Raw genomic sequence first — 13851 nt, forward strand, 5'->3', positions numbered from 1 at the left:
TAGGTAACATTAAATATTCAGATTTTACAAACTAGATTAGAAATTCTTTAGGAGAAAACTTTGAAGCATTTCACTTCTGTAGGAGTCACTTAACCACGCTAGATTAAAAACATCAAAATTAAGAGCAATCATTACTATTAGGTCACTAATACTGCTAAAGGTTTAATAAGCTTAAAATACAATGAAAAGTTTGTCCTTAGCACTCCAGCACCACCCTGTTAAGGAATGACTATTTATAGATTTAAGAACAACAGTCTCCTATGAAATCTTAAACTTCACTAATCCTGCTATCTGAAGTGAAAGGCTTTTTCTAAATTAGTTCCTTCAAACAGTTTGACAGACGTCAGTTCTCTGCATCTTTTTCTAGTGTTTATCCAGGCGGAAGAGAATACATAAAATGGTAGGCTTGTTTCAAAACAAGATGATTCTTTTTACTTCCTCAGGGCTTTGGAAGGGGGAGGGAGGGATAGATCAGTATTCTAATTTTGTTTTCATTCATAAAAATCACTATGTATGTAAACATATACTAGGTATTAACCCATGGAAAGACTTAGTTTCTGATGTCTGCTACCACCACTTCAAGACCTCAGTCTACCTATTAAAAGTGGAAATATTCCTAAGATGTGGAAGCACTTAAGACATCTTACAAAGTTTTAAGATTCCAAACAATATAAGCACACATACCTAGAAGGTAAGGTAAAGATATCCATCTGCTAAACAAACATCTGTAAAATACAGCTTAAAGAGAATTTGCATTGTAAAAAAAATTGCAATTTGTAACTCAAAGTGCACAAATTATTTTATTATCATCTCCTCAGAAATCTAACATGGCTGATGACAAAGTCAGGGCAACTAATAGCGAGGTTTCTCTTCAAAGACATACACAACAAAATGTAACCTCCTTGCTTAGATGTAAGCCATCTCTAGTCCAGAAGCTGCGCACTCACATTAGCATAGTTCTTCGCCTAGACTAAACAGATTCCTCCTAAGTGAGCAAATAGTGGAGGCACATGTTTACATTCACATTGACTAACCAGCTTGCAGCACAGAACAAACCCTTGTTTGCCCATACCTGTCTTCAATAGTTGAATATTAAGGAAATTGAATTTTCCAGGAAAAAAAAAATGTATCTGAAGACTCTATGTTAAAAGGCAAGATCAAGATACAGTATATCACCCCTAAAACTGACCTCTAATAGGTTGACAGACAAAACCTGGAAGCTACTCTTAAAAGTCACACAAATCCTCACAAGGCACTGTCTTTCTAACTGCCAATAAAACCACTTTTTTCTTACAAGTACGTTTTGCTCCGAAATAATAAATCAGACTAGTCTAACTAGGAGAATCTCTTCAAACACCATTAAGCAGCAGTGCCTTAAAACTACCACATGACCACTGCAATTTAACATGAATCCAGGATGCATCTGTCTTCATGCCACTGCTGCTGTTCACCTGATGCTACTGCCTTCCCCGGACACATGTGCAGGGAACACATCCTTTTTTTTTTTTTTTTTTTTTTTTTTAAATTGCTATGTAGAAAGAACAGCTGTTCTGGGCCTTCTTTTTTTTTCTTATGAATTTTCACATATTAGGTATTTAAGAAAATCAAACAGAGAAATACTGGCTTCAGAAGAGAGGGAAAAAAATATTTCCTTACGTGATTCAAAATTCAGCTTCTAAAACCATTAGGAAGTACTTACTAATAACCAGAATTTATTTACAATATTTGGATTTTCAAGCAGAGTACATGACTACTGTATCAGAGCATTTTTTCCACTAACAACTTTAGTACATGCTAGTTACTGTAAGAGGAGACACTGTACTATAAATCTTGTCTTTGCAAAATCTTGTGTGACAAGACCACTGCCTTCTCTGCATCAGAGCACAGGATCCCACAGTGGCTGTTTCAGTAGAAAGACACAAACTGTTTAAACTAGCATTTGAAAGCAATTCTTTCAACAGACTTCAGAAACTAAAAGGAAAAAAGAACTGCATCCAAAATACCTGAGACAAAAGGTAGGACTGCTCCAAAATGACCCCTAAATGGAGTCGAGTCCAGAAAGCTATTGAGCTGTGCAGCCACTAGGTGTCTACGTTAGTGAATTGAATCACTGACTAAATATCCACTGAACACGAAGTGTAGCTCCTGAGCACACGTACAGCTTAAGGGTCTTAAGATGGATATGAATCCTAGAGGCTTTATAAATAGCACAGAAAATAATAAAAGAAAAATAAATAGTAAACTTGTAAAGGTGGGATACTGATATCACTTTAGATGCATGTTCCACTGTTTCTGAAGGAACCTACACATCATTACAAGTGAGGAAACACATACTCTGTCTTAGGCCTTAAGATGTCTGAGGTTCTTGCTGCACTAAAAAACTTCAGGGGTACTGTCAAATTCACACTCCGCATACAAAATAGTTAACATGAACGGGCAAGTTAACATATAATTAAAACTTCTGTTACCAATTCAACTTGCAATAGGGATCCCAAATTTTAAATTACAGAATCGCAATATACATTAGAAGGAGGCTGAAAGCTCCTAATGGAGAACTTAAGTCTTTCAAAAAAATGTAATTAGTAAGCTCAAGAGGTAAGAGTTTGTGTACTTCCAACTCTTTTTCTAACAGTGAACAACAGCATTTACAAAGAACATATTAACAGAACATTAATTTCAAACATCCTGATAGAAAACAAGTTGTAGCCAGGATTACCGTTGTTAGATCAAAATGATCTGTTTTGGTTTATATATAGATATAATAATAAAAATGGAATGTCTCCTGTTGCCACAGGGTTTTTTAATTCTTATTATTAATAGAAAAAACAAACTTTCTGAATGCAGATTAGGTAATTTGAAGCTTGTTTGCTGACCTACCTTTTTTACATGGCTTTGGTGGCACAACAGGACCAGGCTCTATGTTATCATAGAAGTTGCACGTGGCTTTTGGATCAAAGTTCCCTGTCAGAAAAGTAACAGAAGAAAAGTAAGAAAGCATAATTCAAAGGTAATTTACATGTTTATGACAGTGCCTCAAATATCTTGAGGTTTCAGATTTTATATAATATTTATCTTTACATTCTATTTTAGCTTTTTCCTGAGCATCTTCTTGTCGTATATTTTCAGTTTTGTGTTGATTCGAGTAATTTTCAGCAAGCCAATCCCATATTTAAACAATCAAATCCATTGCAATGCTCTGGATTGCTTTATAAATCTGTGAAAATGCAAATCTTTTTGTAGAACACATTCTTGGTAAAAAAAAAAAAAAGGAGGATTACACATTTGTAATCTATCTTGATTATATGTGTGTCATTTTCTGTCAAAAGAACAGAGGACTTAAATATCTGAGTAGATTCTTATCTGCCAACTTCTTGGTCATAACCTGTACTTCTGGGCTGTATTGCTTCATCAGAGCCTTTGTCAGTGATAGATTAAAAATTCTAGTAAAGAACCTTTACAAAGGACTATTTTTTTTTTTTTAAGATCAAACAGTCTTGACAAAGTTAAGTCACCATTTACAAATATTTTAACTTTGTCAATAAAAATGTTAGTAAGTCAAGTTATCAAGTTGTAACTGAAAAAGATATCTTTTAGTAATAACTTGATATCAATAAAATTCAGTTTTTATTAAAAAAGAAGAGTCCAAGAACAGTATCCACATTTAAGCACGTACTATGCCTAAGCTATGTTTTGCAAAAATAATTAAGTCAATACCTCTAGATTGAAGGAGGTCAACTTCTTTCAGTGTACAGTCAACATTTATCTGAAGCTGTCTGTTGAGGCTTCTCAATCTCGTCATTTCCTCAGGCTAGGAAGAAAATGACCCAAAATAGCAATTGAAGGAGAGTCAGCATCATATGCAATGTAGATATAGCAGTGTTATGTCTGTTAATAGCTTTATTAGGCCAAAGTACCAAATAAAATATCCAAAATTATACTGTGTCCCCCTCCCCTGCCCTAATTTCTTCCCTTCAAAAAAAGGGAGTCTTCCACTGGCATTTGAGAAAGCGAGGTGAAAAAAACACCCAACAACAACAAAAAATGCACAAAGCAGTTAATAGTAAAATTTGTTAGTAAAAAGACAAAGTTGTGTCCAAGTTTATTACACACCCAGCGCTACCATTACAGCCAAAGAACAAAAATATAAGAATCTGTATAAACTGATGACTGCTGCTCCAACAGTTTACATGAAGATCATCAGGAAACGAAATACGAACTACAGTTCACATTAACTATATTCTTTAATTATAACTGTATAAGGTTAGAAGTTAATTTTTTTCCCATCACTTCAAGGAGCTCCTGCATGCTGAAACTTCTAGCCCAGTATTTGTAAATCATTTAAGAATAATTATTGTCATGCAGCATTAAAAGAAGGATCCGCTACTTAAGTCCATGTATTTACTTATCATTAAGAAACCACAGGCTACTGGGATACAAAATGATCTTATTGCTAGCAGCGGCGTTTATTAACATAGATATGGGAATAACTCTTAACAGCCTATCTTAGGACACATTCCAACATCACAGACAGAATGTACGTGACAAATGCTGCCCTAAATACCTGGGATGGGTGAGACATACAGCAATTACTCTCCTTAAGCAGCTAACAACCCCTACCAATCTTTCCATCCTACATCTGTCCCCACTGTTTACGTCAACACAGTAAACAAGACTGAACTGATTCAGCTAAAAACTGCACAAAGTGGAAGTTAGTTTTTGGTCAAATGAGCTGTCTTTTCAGGATTGCTGCACAGCCATACAGATGCCCTTGCCAGATTCCCTTGTGGGTGGACGTCACAGAGATAGGATGAAGTAACAGGGAAAAAGACGAGAGAGAGGTGCCAACTATTTGAGCCAACACTGCCACTGAAAAGTTACTTGTCACATTACACACATACCAAAACAGAAGAGGAATGTCTAAAACTATTCAAACAGCAAAATAACTTGATATAAGTTATTGATATTGATATACTATATATCAATATCAATTAGTATAGTGTATATATATATACACACTATATATGTACAGTATATATATAGAGTATATACACACTATATATACACACATTGTATATATAGTGTATATATACTATATATATACTATATAGTATATATATAGTATATCAATTGATATACTATATATCAATATGGATATACTATATCCAAGTAGGATCGCAACCCTGGACTTCAGGAGAGCAAACTTTGGCCTCTTCAGGGACCTACTTGGAGGAATCCCATGGGTGAGGGCCCTAGAAGGAAGGGGTGTTCAAGAGAGCTGGTTAATATTCAAACATCACTTCCTCCAGGCTCAAGAGCGGTGCATCCCTATGAGTAAGAAGTCAAGCAAAGGAGGCAGGAGACCTGCATGGATGAGCAAGGAGCTCCTGGCAAAACTCAACCAGAAGAAGGAAGTCTACAGAAAGTGGAAAGGGGGACAGGCCACTTGGGAGGAATATAGGAACGTTGTCAGAGTATGCAGGGATGCGACAAGGAAGGCTAAGGCCCGTTTGGAATTAAATCTGGCAAGGCATGTCAAGGACAGCAAGAAGGGCTTCTTCAAATACATCAGCAGCAAGAGGAAGACTAGGGAAAATGTGGGGCCTTTGCTGAATGGGGTGGGTGCCCTGGTGACGAAGGATGCAGAGAAGGCAGAGTTACTGAATGCCTTCTTTGCTTTGGTCTTTACTGCTCAGGCCAGCCCTCAGGAACCCCAGACCCTGGAGGCAAGAGAGAAAGTCTGGAGAGAGGAAGACTTTCCCTTGGTCGAGGAGGAGTGGATAAGAGATCATTTAGGCAAACTTGACACCCACAAATCCATGGGCCCTGATGGAATGCACCCACGAGTGCTGAGGGAGCTGGCGGACATTATTGCTAAGCCACTCTCCATCATCTTTGAAAGGTCATGGAGGACAGGAGAGGTGCCTGAGGACTGGAAGAAAGCCAATGTCACCCCAGACTTCAAAAAGGGCAAGAAGGAGGACCCAGGGAACTACAGGCCAGTCAGCCTCACCTGCATCCCTGGAAAGGTGATGGAGCAGCTCATCCTGGAGGCCATCTCCAAGCATGTGGAGGACAAGAAGGTGATCAGGAGGAGTCAGCATGGCTTCACCAAGGGGAAATCATGCCTAACCAATCTGACAGCCTTCTATGATGGAATGACTGGCTGGGTAGATGAGGAGGGGAGAGCAGTGGATGTTGTCTACCTCGACTTCAGCAAGGCTTTTGACACTGTCTCCCATAGCATCTTCATAGACAAGCTCAGGAAGTGTGGGTTAGATGAGTGGACAGTGAGGTGGATTGAGAACTGGCTGAATGGCAGAGCTCAGAGAGTTGTGATCAGTGGCACAGAGCCTAGTTGGAGGCCTGCAGCTAGCGGAGTCCCCCAGGGGTCAGTACTGGGTCCAGTCTTGTTCAACTTCTTCATCAATGACCTGGATGAAGGGACAGAGTGCACCCTCAGCAAGTTTGCTGACATACAAAACTGGGAGGAGTGGCCGATACACCAGAGGGCTGTGCTGCCATTCAGAGAGACCTGGACAGGCTGGAGAGGTGGGCAGAGAGGAACCTCATGAAGTCCAACAAAGGCAAGTGCAGGGTCCTGCACCTGGGGAGGAATAACCCCATGCACCAGTACAGGTTGGGGGTGGACCTGCTGGAAAGCAGCTCTGCTGAGAAGGACCTGGGAGTGCTGGTGGACATGAAGTTAAGCATGAGGCAGCAATGTGCCCTTGTGGTCAAGAAGGCCAATGGTATCCTGGGGTGCATGAGGAAGAGTGTTGCCAGCAGGTGGAGGGAGGTGATTCTCCCCCTCTACTCAGCCCTGCTGAGGCCACATCTGGAGTACTGCGCCCAGTTCTGGGCTCCCCAGTACAAGAGGGATGTGGCACTACTGGAGCAAGTCCAGCGAAGGGCCACAAAGATAATTAGGGGACTGGAGCATCTCTCTTATGAGGAAAGGCTGAGAGAGCTTGGCCTGTTTAGCTTGGAGAAGAGAAGGCTGAGAGGAGATCTTATCAACGTGTACAAGTATCTGAAGGGAGGGTGTCGAGAGGATGGGGCCAGACTCTTTTCAGTGGTGCCGAGCGACAGGACGCGAGGCAACGGGCACAAACTGAAACACAGACACTTCCATCTGAACATGAGGAAAAACTTTTTCACTGTGAGGGTGACAGAGCACTGGAACAGGTTGCCCTAAGAGGTGGTGGAGTCTCCTTCTCTGGAGATATTCAAAACGTGCCTGGATGCAATCCTGTGCAATGTGCTCTAGGTGACCCTGCTTGAGCAGGGGGGTTGGACTTGATGATCTCCTGAGGTCCCTTCCAACCTCAGCGATTCTGTGATTCTGTGATAACGCAATACCTTTTCAAAAAAATGAGAAGGTCTGCTGCATGAATACCCAAGCTGCATATGGCTCAGCCTCTTTTAATAGACTTGGTCATACACTTTTATATGTTGTTAGGAAAGTAACTATTGTTCAATTTTGTGGCTCAAAAAAGCAAATGCATACAAGTCTTGGAAATTCTGTTGCGAACAGTAAGCTGAACACCTATTTGGTTCATTACAAGACAAGAACTTACAGAAATATCATTCCCAAATACCGAAGATTTTAAACCCCCAAATATTTTGCCTCTAGCTCATGAAAGCGTAAGAAATAAACTTGTATCTTTAATTAAAATACTAACAAATTACTTACTGTTGGAATTGCAGTTGTACAGCTAACTCTTCGAAGTCGCCTCTGCATTAGATCATGCTCCATACCATTGACTTCAGCTTTCAGACGTTCAAGCTCTTCTTTCTCAAGCTTCAGCTCTTTTACTAATCTCTCCATCCTTGCTCGTTGATGTAACAGCAAGGCTAACATGTTTTACATGGAAGAAATAGTTACTAAAACACAAAAACCTGGAAAACTGAACTCTCAGCTTATGTGCAAGATTCATGAGTGACCCTTCTTGGAAGAAAAAAGTGATCATAAACATGCATTCAAATATCAGTGTGAAGATGCCTTCATGCCAAATGACCTACAGTTTTAGAAGAAAGCTATTCCAGAATAAAAAACACATTTTACACAGTAACTTGAAGTTGATATTACCATTTTGATCAATGCTTTTTTTTTTCGTATTTGATCTTTCTCGTTTCAAAAATACAAAGGCACCTGTATGAGGAGAGCGCTTCTCAGGATGAAAAAGCAACCTAATTATACTAATATTGTACTGTGAAAAACAAATACCAGAGGTAAGATCAAGAGATAATACACACTTCAGAGTTGCTGTTCAACAATATCTGACAAACTAGCCATAAGATATTAGCCAAAAAGTCAGTCCTGAACTGGCTTTTTCACTGCTATTACAGATTATGCAATAAAAACTTTAAGTATTCTTAGCTTTTCAGAAAGTACCTTAATATCCAATACTATCAATTCACCAGCACTCAAAGGCAAAACTACACAACTTCAATAAAACATATTAGTGACAAGAATCCCAGAAAAAAAAGGGGGGGGGAGGGGAAGTGCGAGGAGCTCAGGTCATTCAGAGTCTTTAATTCTACAGCAATGTTGACTCACTGCCCTCTAAACTCTCTCTGCCATTAATCAGTAATTATCTCATATTACTGTCATGGTACTGAAATTCATGACTCTCAGTTACAAGCTCATGTTGGGCTTCCAGGGCAGCTACCCAGCCAAAGAAAGAATTTTGACTAGGTAGCAAATAATATTCAGTCTTTGCAGAAAGAGTATTTCTCAGTATTTCATCACAATGCCAAAATTGGCCAAGTTATTTAGTTAATGCTTAGCACTATCTGATCTACCTGTTTTTCCTGATGAAAGTCTACTGGGACAGAGAAAAAGAACAGGGATTTGCATTGGTAGTCAGATAAGCAGATTGCCCAGATCTTGCTAGCAAACTGTTCTCCAGCTCATGCTGACAAGGGAGAATATTAAATAAATGAAGACACAGTAGAACCTGCAAAATGCTATTTCATGCAAAGCACCTGCAAGCACCTCTACTTTTCTTCACTTCCATCCAACATAGGCAAAGTAAAACCATAAAATATTGCAAGAATACTTGTATACTAGCTGGAAAAAAACAAAAGCTAGAGAAATAAGGAACTATATGAGAGAGCTTACTGGGGGAGGATAAAAATGACAGTGTTTTTAATCAGATGTCACTATTCTGTGTAAAACAACAGCACTGTACTTTGGATTTTGTATGCAACCACCAATTCATAGCTAAAGAATAAATACTGAAAATCTTACCAAAGAATAACATCAGATGTTGTTATAACACAGGCTTCAAAACTATTCTCTACCTTTTAAAATTGTCTAAATCATTCAAGTGGTGTTTGAGAGATCACAAAATTAAAAAAAAAAAAAAAAAGTCCAGGTATCAGGCTGTATGATTTTCATTATTACTATCAAACCCTGTCCTTAGTATGGGTCCTCCAATTTAATATCTGATATGACTTTATTATATAGCTTGGCATTATATCCTAGTACAACTCAAATGCCAATCATGCTACGACAAAACACTGGAAGTACAGAAACCAGAACTGATCATTGGTAACACTTTGACAGTGGTTCATATTTAGAAGAAAGTTAAATGCACTTTTTTTCCTATATTAAACTCTTAAAATATGCTCTTTTTTAGGTCTCATTTGTAGTAGCAGAGAATATAACATTTATTCTTCTACAATTTATGTGCAGCAATAGCAAAGGCTAACAGAGCTCAGTTGCAGTAAGTACTACCACAGCAGCGTATGTCCCCAAAAGCATATATTACACAGGATCACAGGATGGTTGAGGTTGGAAGGGACCTTTGGAGATCATCTAGTCCAACCACCCTGCTCAAGCAGGGTCACCTAGAGCACATTGTACAGGATCACGTCCAGGCTGGTTTTGAATATCTCCAGAGAAGGAGACTCCACAACCTCTCTGGGCAACCTGTTCCAGTGCTCTGAACTATTAACTAGTTTCATTTATTTATTTTTTCCAAATGCAGAAATTTAGACAGAGACACAAAAGCAAAATCAGATTTCTACATTCAGAATATATTTTTCTCAATTATGCAAAACTACTTATGGTTTTCTTGCATAAAATCTTTAATGAAGTTGTAATAGGACCACTACCAAAGAAAGCGTATGGCCAAGGAGGTACAGACCTATTAGTGTTCTCTCTAAACACCATTGCTAATTTGGTCTACCAGGTACAGAGCAGCTCTTTTGCTGATGAGTTAAAATAGCTCCAAAAATACAAGGTGAAATTAGAGATCAAGAACTACAGGACAGTGTATATGTGATTTCAACTCTAAGGTGAAAGGAAGAATAGAAGGAGCAGTGGAGGAAGAATACACTCTCCTAACACAAATCTAGATGCAAAGCACATTCTTTAAATAATTGCTGCTGATTAGCATCCTGCCATTACCCCCAGCTGATTGGTTTGAATGCCTGCAGACCGACTCATTTTCTGTTTTAAATGTTTCAAATTTAGAAAGCAGATTACTTTGAGAAAAGTAGTTTTCAGATAAAGGTTAGGTCTCACCACTCCTTGTTTTTCTTTTTGACTACATTACTTAATTTTTAAGTGTAATTAAGACTAACTATTTTCTGTCCCTATGCAATAGAATACACTTCCTAAGCTTTGTCTGGCAAGCTCTGTCCTCTTTGAAAACTGTAACCGGGAGAAGTGAATTTTTGATTAAGTTTTTCAAAATAATTATTTTAATTCCTTTCAAATCAAACCTATGATTTGTATTGACATGCAACAATTTTAACTGCAACCTACCTCTCTCTCTTTTCACTTAATATTCTTCAATCTAAACTAAATAAATTAAATTCCAGTTCCTTTCAGAAGTTACACTGCTTCGGGTTTCATGTAATGCCAAAGTACCACACAAATAAGCATACTGCAGTCAAGGTTATTCAAACTAAAGATAATAAAATCCACATTTAAATTTATGTCATAGTTCTTAAATGCAGAATTGATAAACCAAATGTGATTTATAAACAAAGTACTTTTTTTAGTTGTAGTATTCTCTTTTAAGAAATTCACCATATGTCAAAAGCATGGCAACTTTAAGAACCTCAGAAATACTGTATGTGTTAGACTGAAATTCGGTACAGTTACAAAAAAAGAACGAACTGTCATTAGATGATTTTTGATGCAAGTGATTTGTATTCGTCTCTGTACAGGTTCAGTATTTCCCACTTAGTAAGTAACAAAATCAAGCTCAAAAATGCATTTTATAGTAATACAATTTGCAGGCTAAAATATTTACCTTGAGTGTAAGCATAGTCATCTGATCCAGAACTAGAACTTCTCTGGTATTTATGGCTTCCTTTTTCTCCTCCACATCCTGGGATTACAGAAATAGGCTGAATAGGCTCTGGTGCTGCAGAACGCTCTTCTTGGTCCACTAAATTTAAAAGATTCTCAGTTGGTGCTCGACCTACTGTGATTTTAAAAATGGTTGGATTTGGCTGAGATACCATTACCCGAGGAGACTGTGTTGGTGCACCTGTAGGTCCAGTTGGTTGAGTGTAGGTAATATATACTGGATTAACACTAAATGGAGGTTTGGGCTGACCTGACATACCTCTTGATGGAGAGCTTGAAGGAGGAGTGGTGGCTGCATACAGTGGGTGCTGGTTTCGCTGAGATGGTTGATTACTTATTGGTGAAGGACTTCTATTCATTGCAGTCCCAGGTCTTTGCGGTGGCTCAACTGTAATTTCTATTTTATTCATGGAACCTTTGGATAAACTAGGTCCACCATAAGGAAGATATGATACAGAGTGACCACCTTGTTTTTGATAAGTCTGGGATGCTTGTTGATATGGATGGGGTGGGACAGTTGAAGGACTAGGTGGCATGAAAACATGTGAACTCTGATGACCCAATTGAGGGGGCTGAACTTGGTGTTGAGGAGAGCCAAAAGGAGAGGGACACTGGGATGCCGGTGGTGATCGAAAAGCTGACTGAGGGATCTGGGGTTGTTTAGGAGAATACTGAGAAGGTTGATAATTCTGTTGATGTGGATACACAGGTAGAGGACGTGGAGTATAATGCGGAACTGGGCCCTGTGGCGATGAATGCCACTGTGTATTCTGAGGAGTCTGTCGTCCTGAAGAACTTTGAGATGTTTGTCTTATATAAATAGAGCCAGGAGTCCCATAAAGATTGCTTGGAATCTGTGGAAGAATTTGTAGAGCTCTGGGTACACTTTGTCCAGAGGGGAGGTTTTGTGATACTGTAACAGTAATGGGATTTGTACTGTACCGAGGTATGTGCATATACGCAGGAGGAGGGCCTTGCATAGCAGACGTGTTCATTCCTGGTTGTATGGAAGATGGCTGTGGAGGTGGCTGTGGAGGAGGAGTAGCTGCATTTCTATTCTGGTCATTCATGAAAAATGGATTGTAATTAGGAGAAGCTGCCACAACAGCAGGAGCAGAATGTGGTTCTTGAACTAAGCATATCAGCTGTTTACCTGCTGTGCGTTGCGGATCAATATGTCCATCACTTGAACTATGTACCAGTGTACGACCACCATTAAGTTGAGCTCCATCCCCTGCATGATAGCTAGTATGAGGATGAATACCCAGATTAATGTGTAAAAGACTATTTCTATTCATTCTGGTGTCATCAGGGCTATGGTACTCCATATATAAGTATTTGTTGCTCTCCTGCGCAAGGGCTCGACAACAGGCATCTAGATTGTTGTTGTTCTAGGAGTAAGAATGGACATCTATTATCATCAAATTACAGAAGAAACACCCACTAGTTGCAGTATTCAAACAACATTCAACTGAAGCTGCACTCAAGCCTATCTTGAGCCCAACTTTTCACTGTAGGTGACACAACCATGAATTCTGAAATAAATTAAAGATAATACCTACTAGGCCACGGTATGCAAGTAGTACACAGTGCATGTTGCCTCTAGTGAAATGCTATGGTAACACTAGCTACAGTGTGACACAAAATTCTATCAAATCCAGGTTAGGAGAAAGCAGCTTAGAAATCTTGGCATCTTCTGTAAAGAGGAGGCATCATGTACAGTTAGCCATTTCTAATAACAACACAAATCAAATTAAACTAGATCAAAATTGCAGACTCTGGAGAGTCCAAACAAAATTACAAACTGATTTAACAACTTGCAGGAATTAATTCAACAACTTCTGCTTTGATTTTGGTTTGAAAGAAGTAACTTTTTTTTTTTAATCTAATCTTGCATGACTTCTTCCTTTCTTCTTTAGTATCATTTACAGAATCTAGAACCAATCCGTTTTACTGTTTACTTGAGTGCTCACTGCTTTTACTTGTATTTTACTATTTACCTGAGTATTTACTTTTTACCTGAAACTTTAAAACCCCAAGCATTTAAATCAGCTTTTCTTGTTACAATAGAATTCAGTGCCTTTAAAAATCATGTAAATGATGTCAGAATAAGTGTTTGCTTGAAAACATACTGGTAATTCCTAAAGCCCCTTACAATTGTGACATTATGTCAACTTTCTTAAAGAATATAAGACTCAAGGCTAAAAAAAAAAGATTTATTCTTACATCTGTGAGGAAACCAAATAACCCCAACAAGGATTTGATTTGTTCGGTGGTGCCAGTTGCTGAAACTATACAGACATTATATTATCAAATCAAACCAAATATAAACTCCCTTTCCTTCCTTTCCCTCTCTACCTAAATTAGCTGTACCTAGCCTTGTTAAAAGAACTACCATAATGATAGCTTTGTCCCCCCCCCCCAATTAAAATCACTGGAGAGCATTCCAGATTGTGGATTTTTTTTTTTTTTTTTTTTTTTTTTTTTTTTTTACAATTTTTCATATAGCAGCCCAAACTTAA

At 38.5% G+C, this 13851-nt stretch overlaps 1 protein-coding gene across 8 annotated transcripts in view; it reads right to left on the reverse strand.

Annotated features, from left to right (window-relative positions):
* Positions 1-13851, reverse strand: part of TAB3 (TGF-beta activated kinase 1 (MAP3K7) binding protein 3) — a 50891-nt gene that overhangs the window by 4577 nt on the left and 32463 nt on the right. For 7 of the 8 annotated variants that reach the window (XR_010884342.1, XR_010884341.1, XR_010884340.1 and 4 more), the window contains 4 exons: positions 11271-12720; positions 7694-7854; positions 3715-3808; positions 2878-2961 (listed from right to left, as the gene is read on the reverse strand). Coding sequence is in view for 5 of the 8 variants with exons in the window: in XM_067297525.1 (XP_067153626.1) it covers positions 2878-2961; positions 3715-3808; positions 7694-7854; positions 11271-12720 (1789 nt within the window). In the remaining 3 variants the exon portion in view is untranslated. The remainder of the gene's footprint in view (positions 1-2877; positions 2962-3714; positions 3809-7693; positions 7855-11270; positions 12721-13851) is intronic. The other variant, XM_067297562.1, reaches the window with a different exon arrangement.

The sequence above is a fragment of the Apteryx mantelli genome, chromosome 1, assembly GCF_036417845.1.
Source record: "Apteryx mantelli isolate bAptMan1 chromosome 1, bAptMan1.hap1, whole genome shotgun sequence".
NCBI classification, from domain to species: domain Eukaryota; kingdom Metazoa; phylum Chordata; class Aves; order Apterygiformes; family Apterygidae; genus Apteryx; species Apteryx mantelli.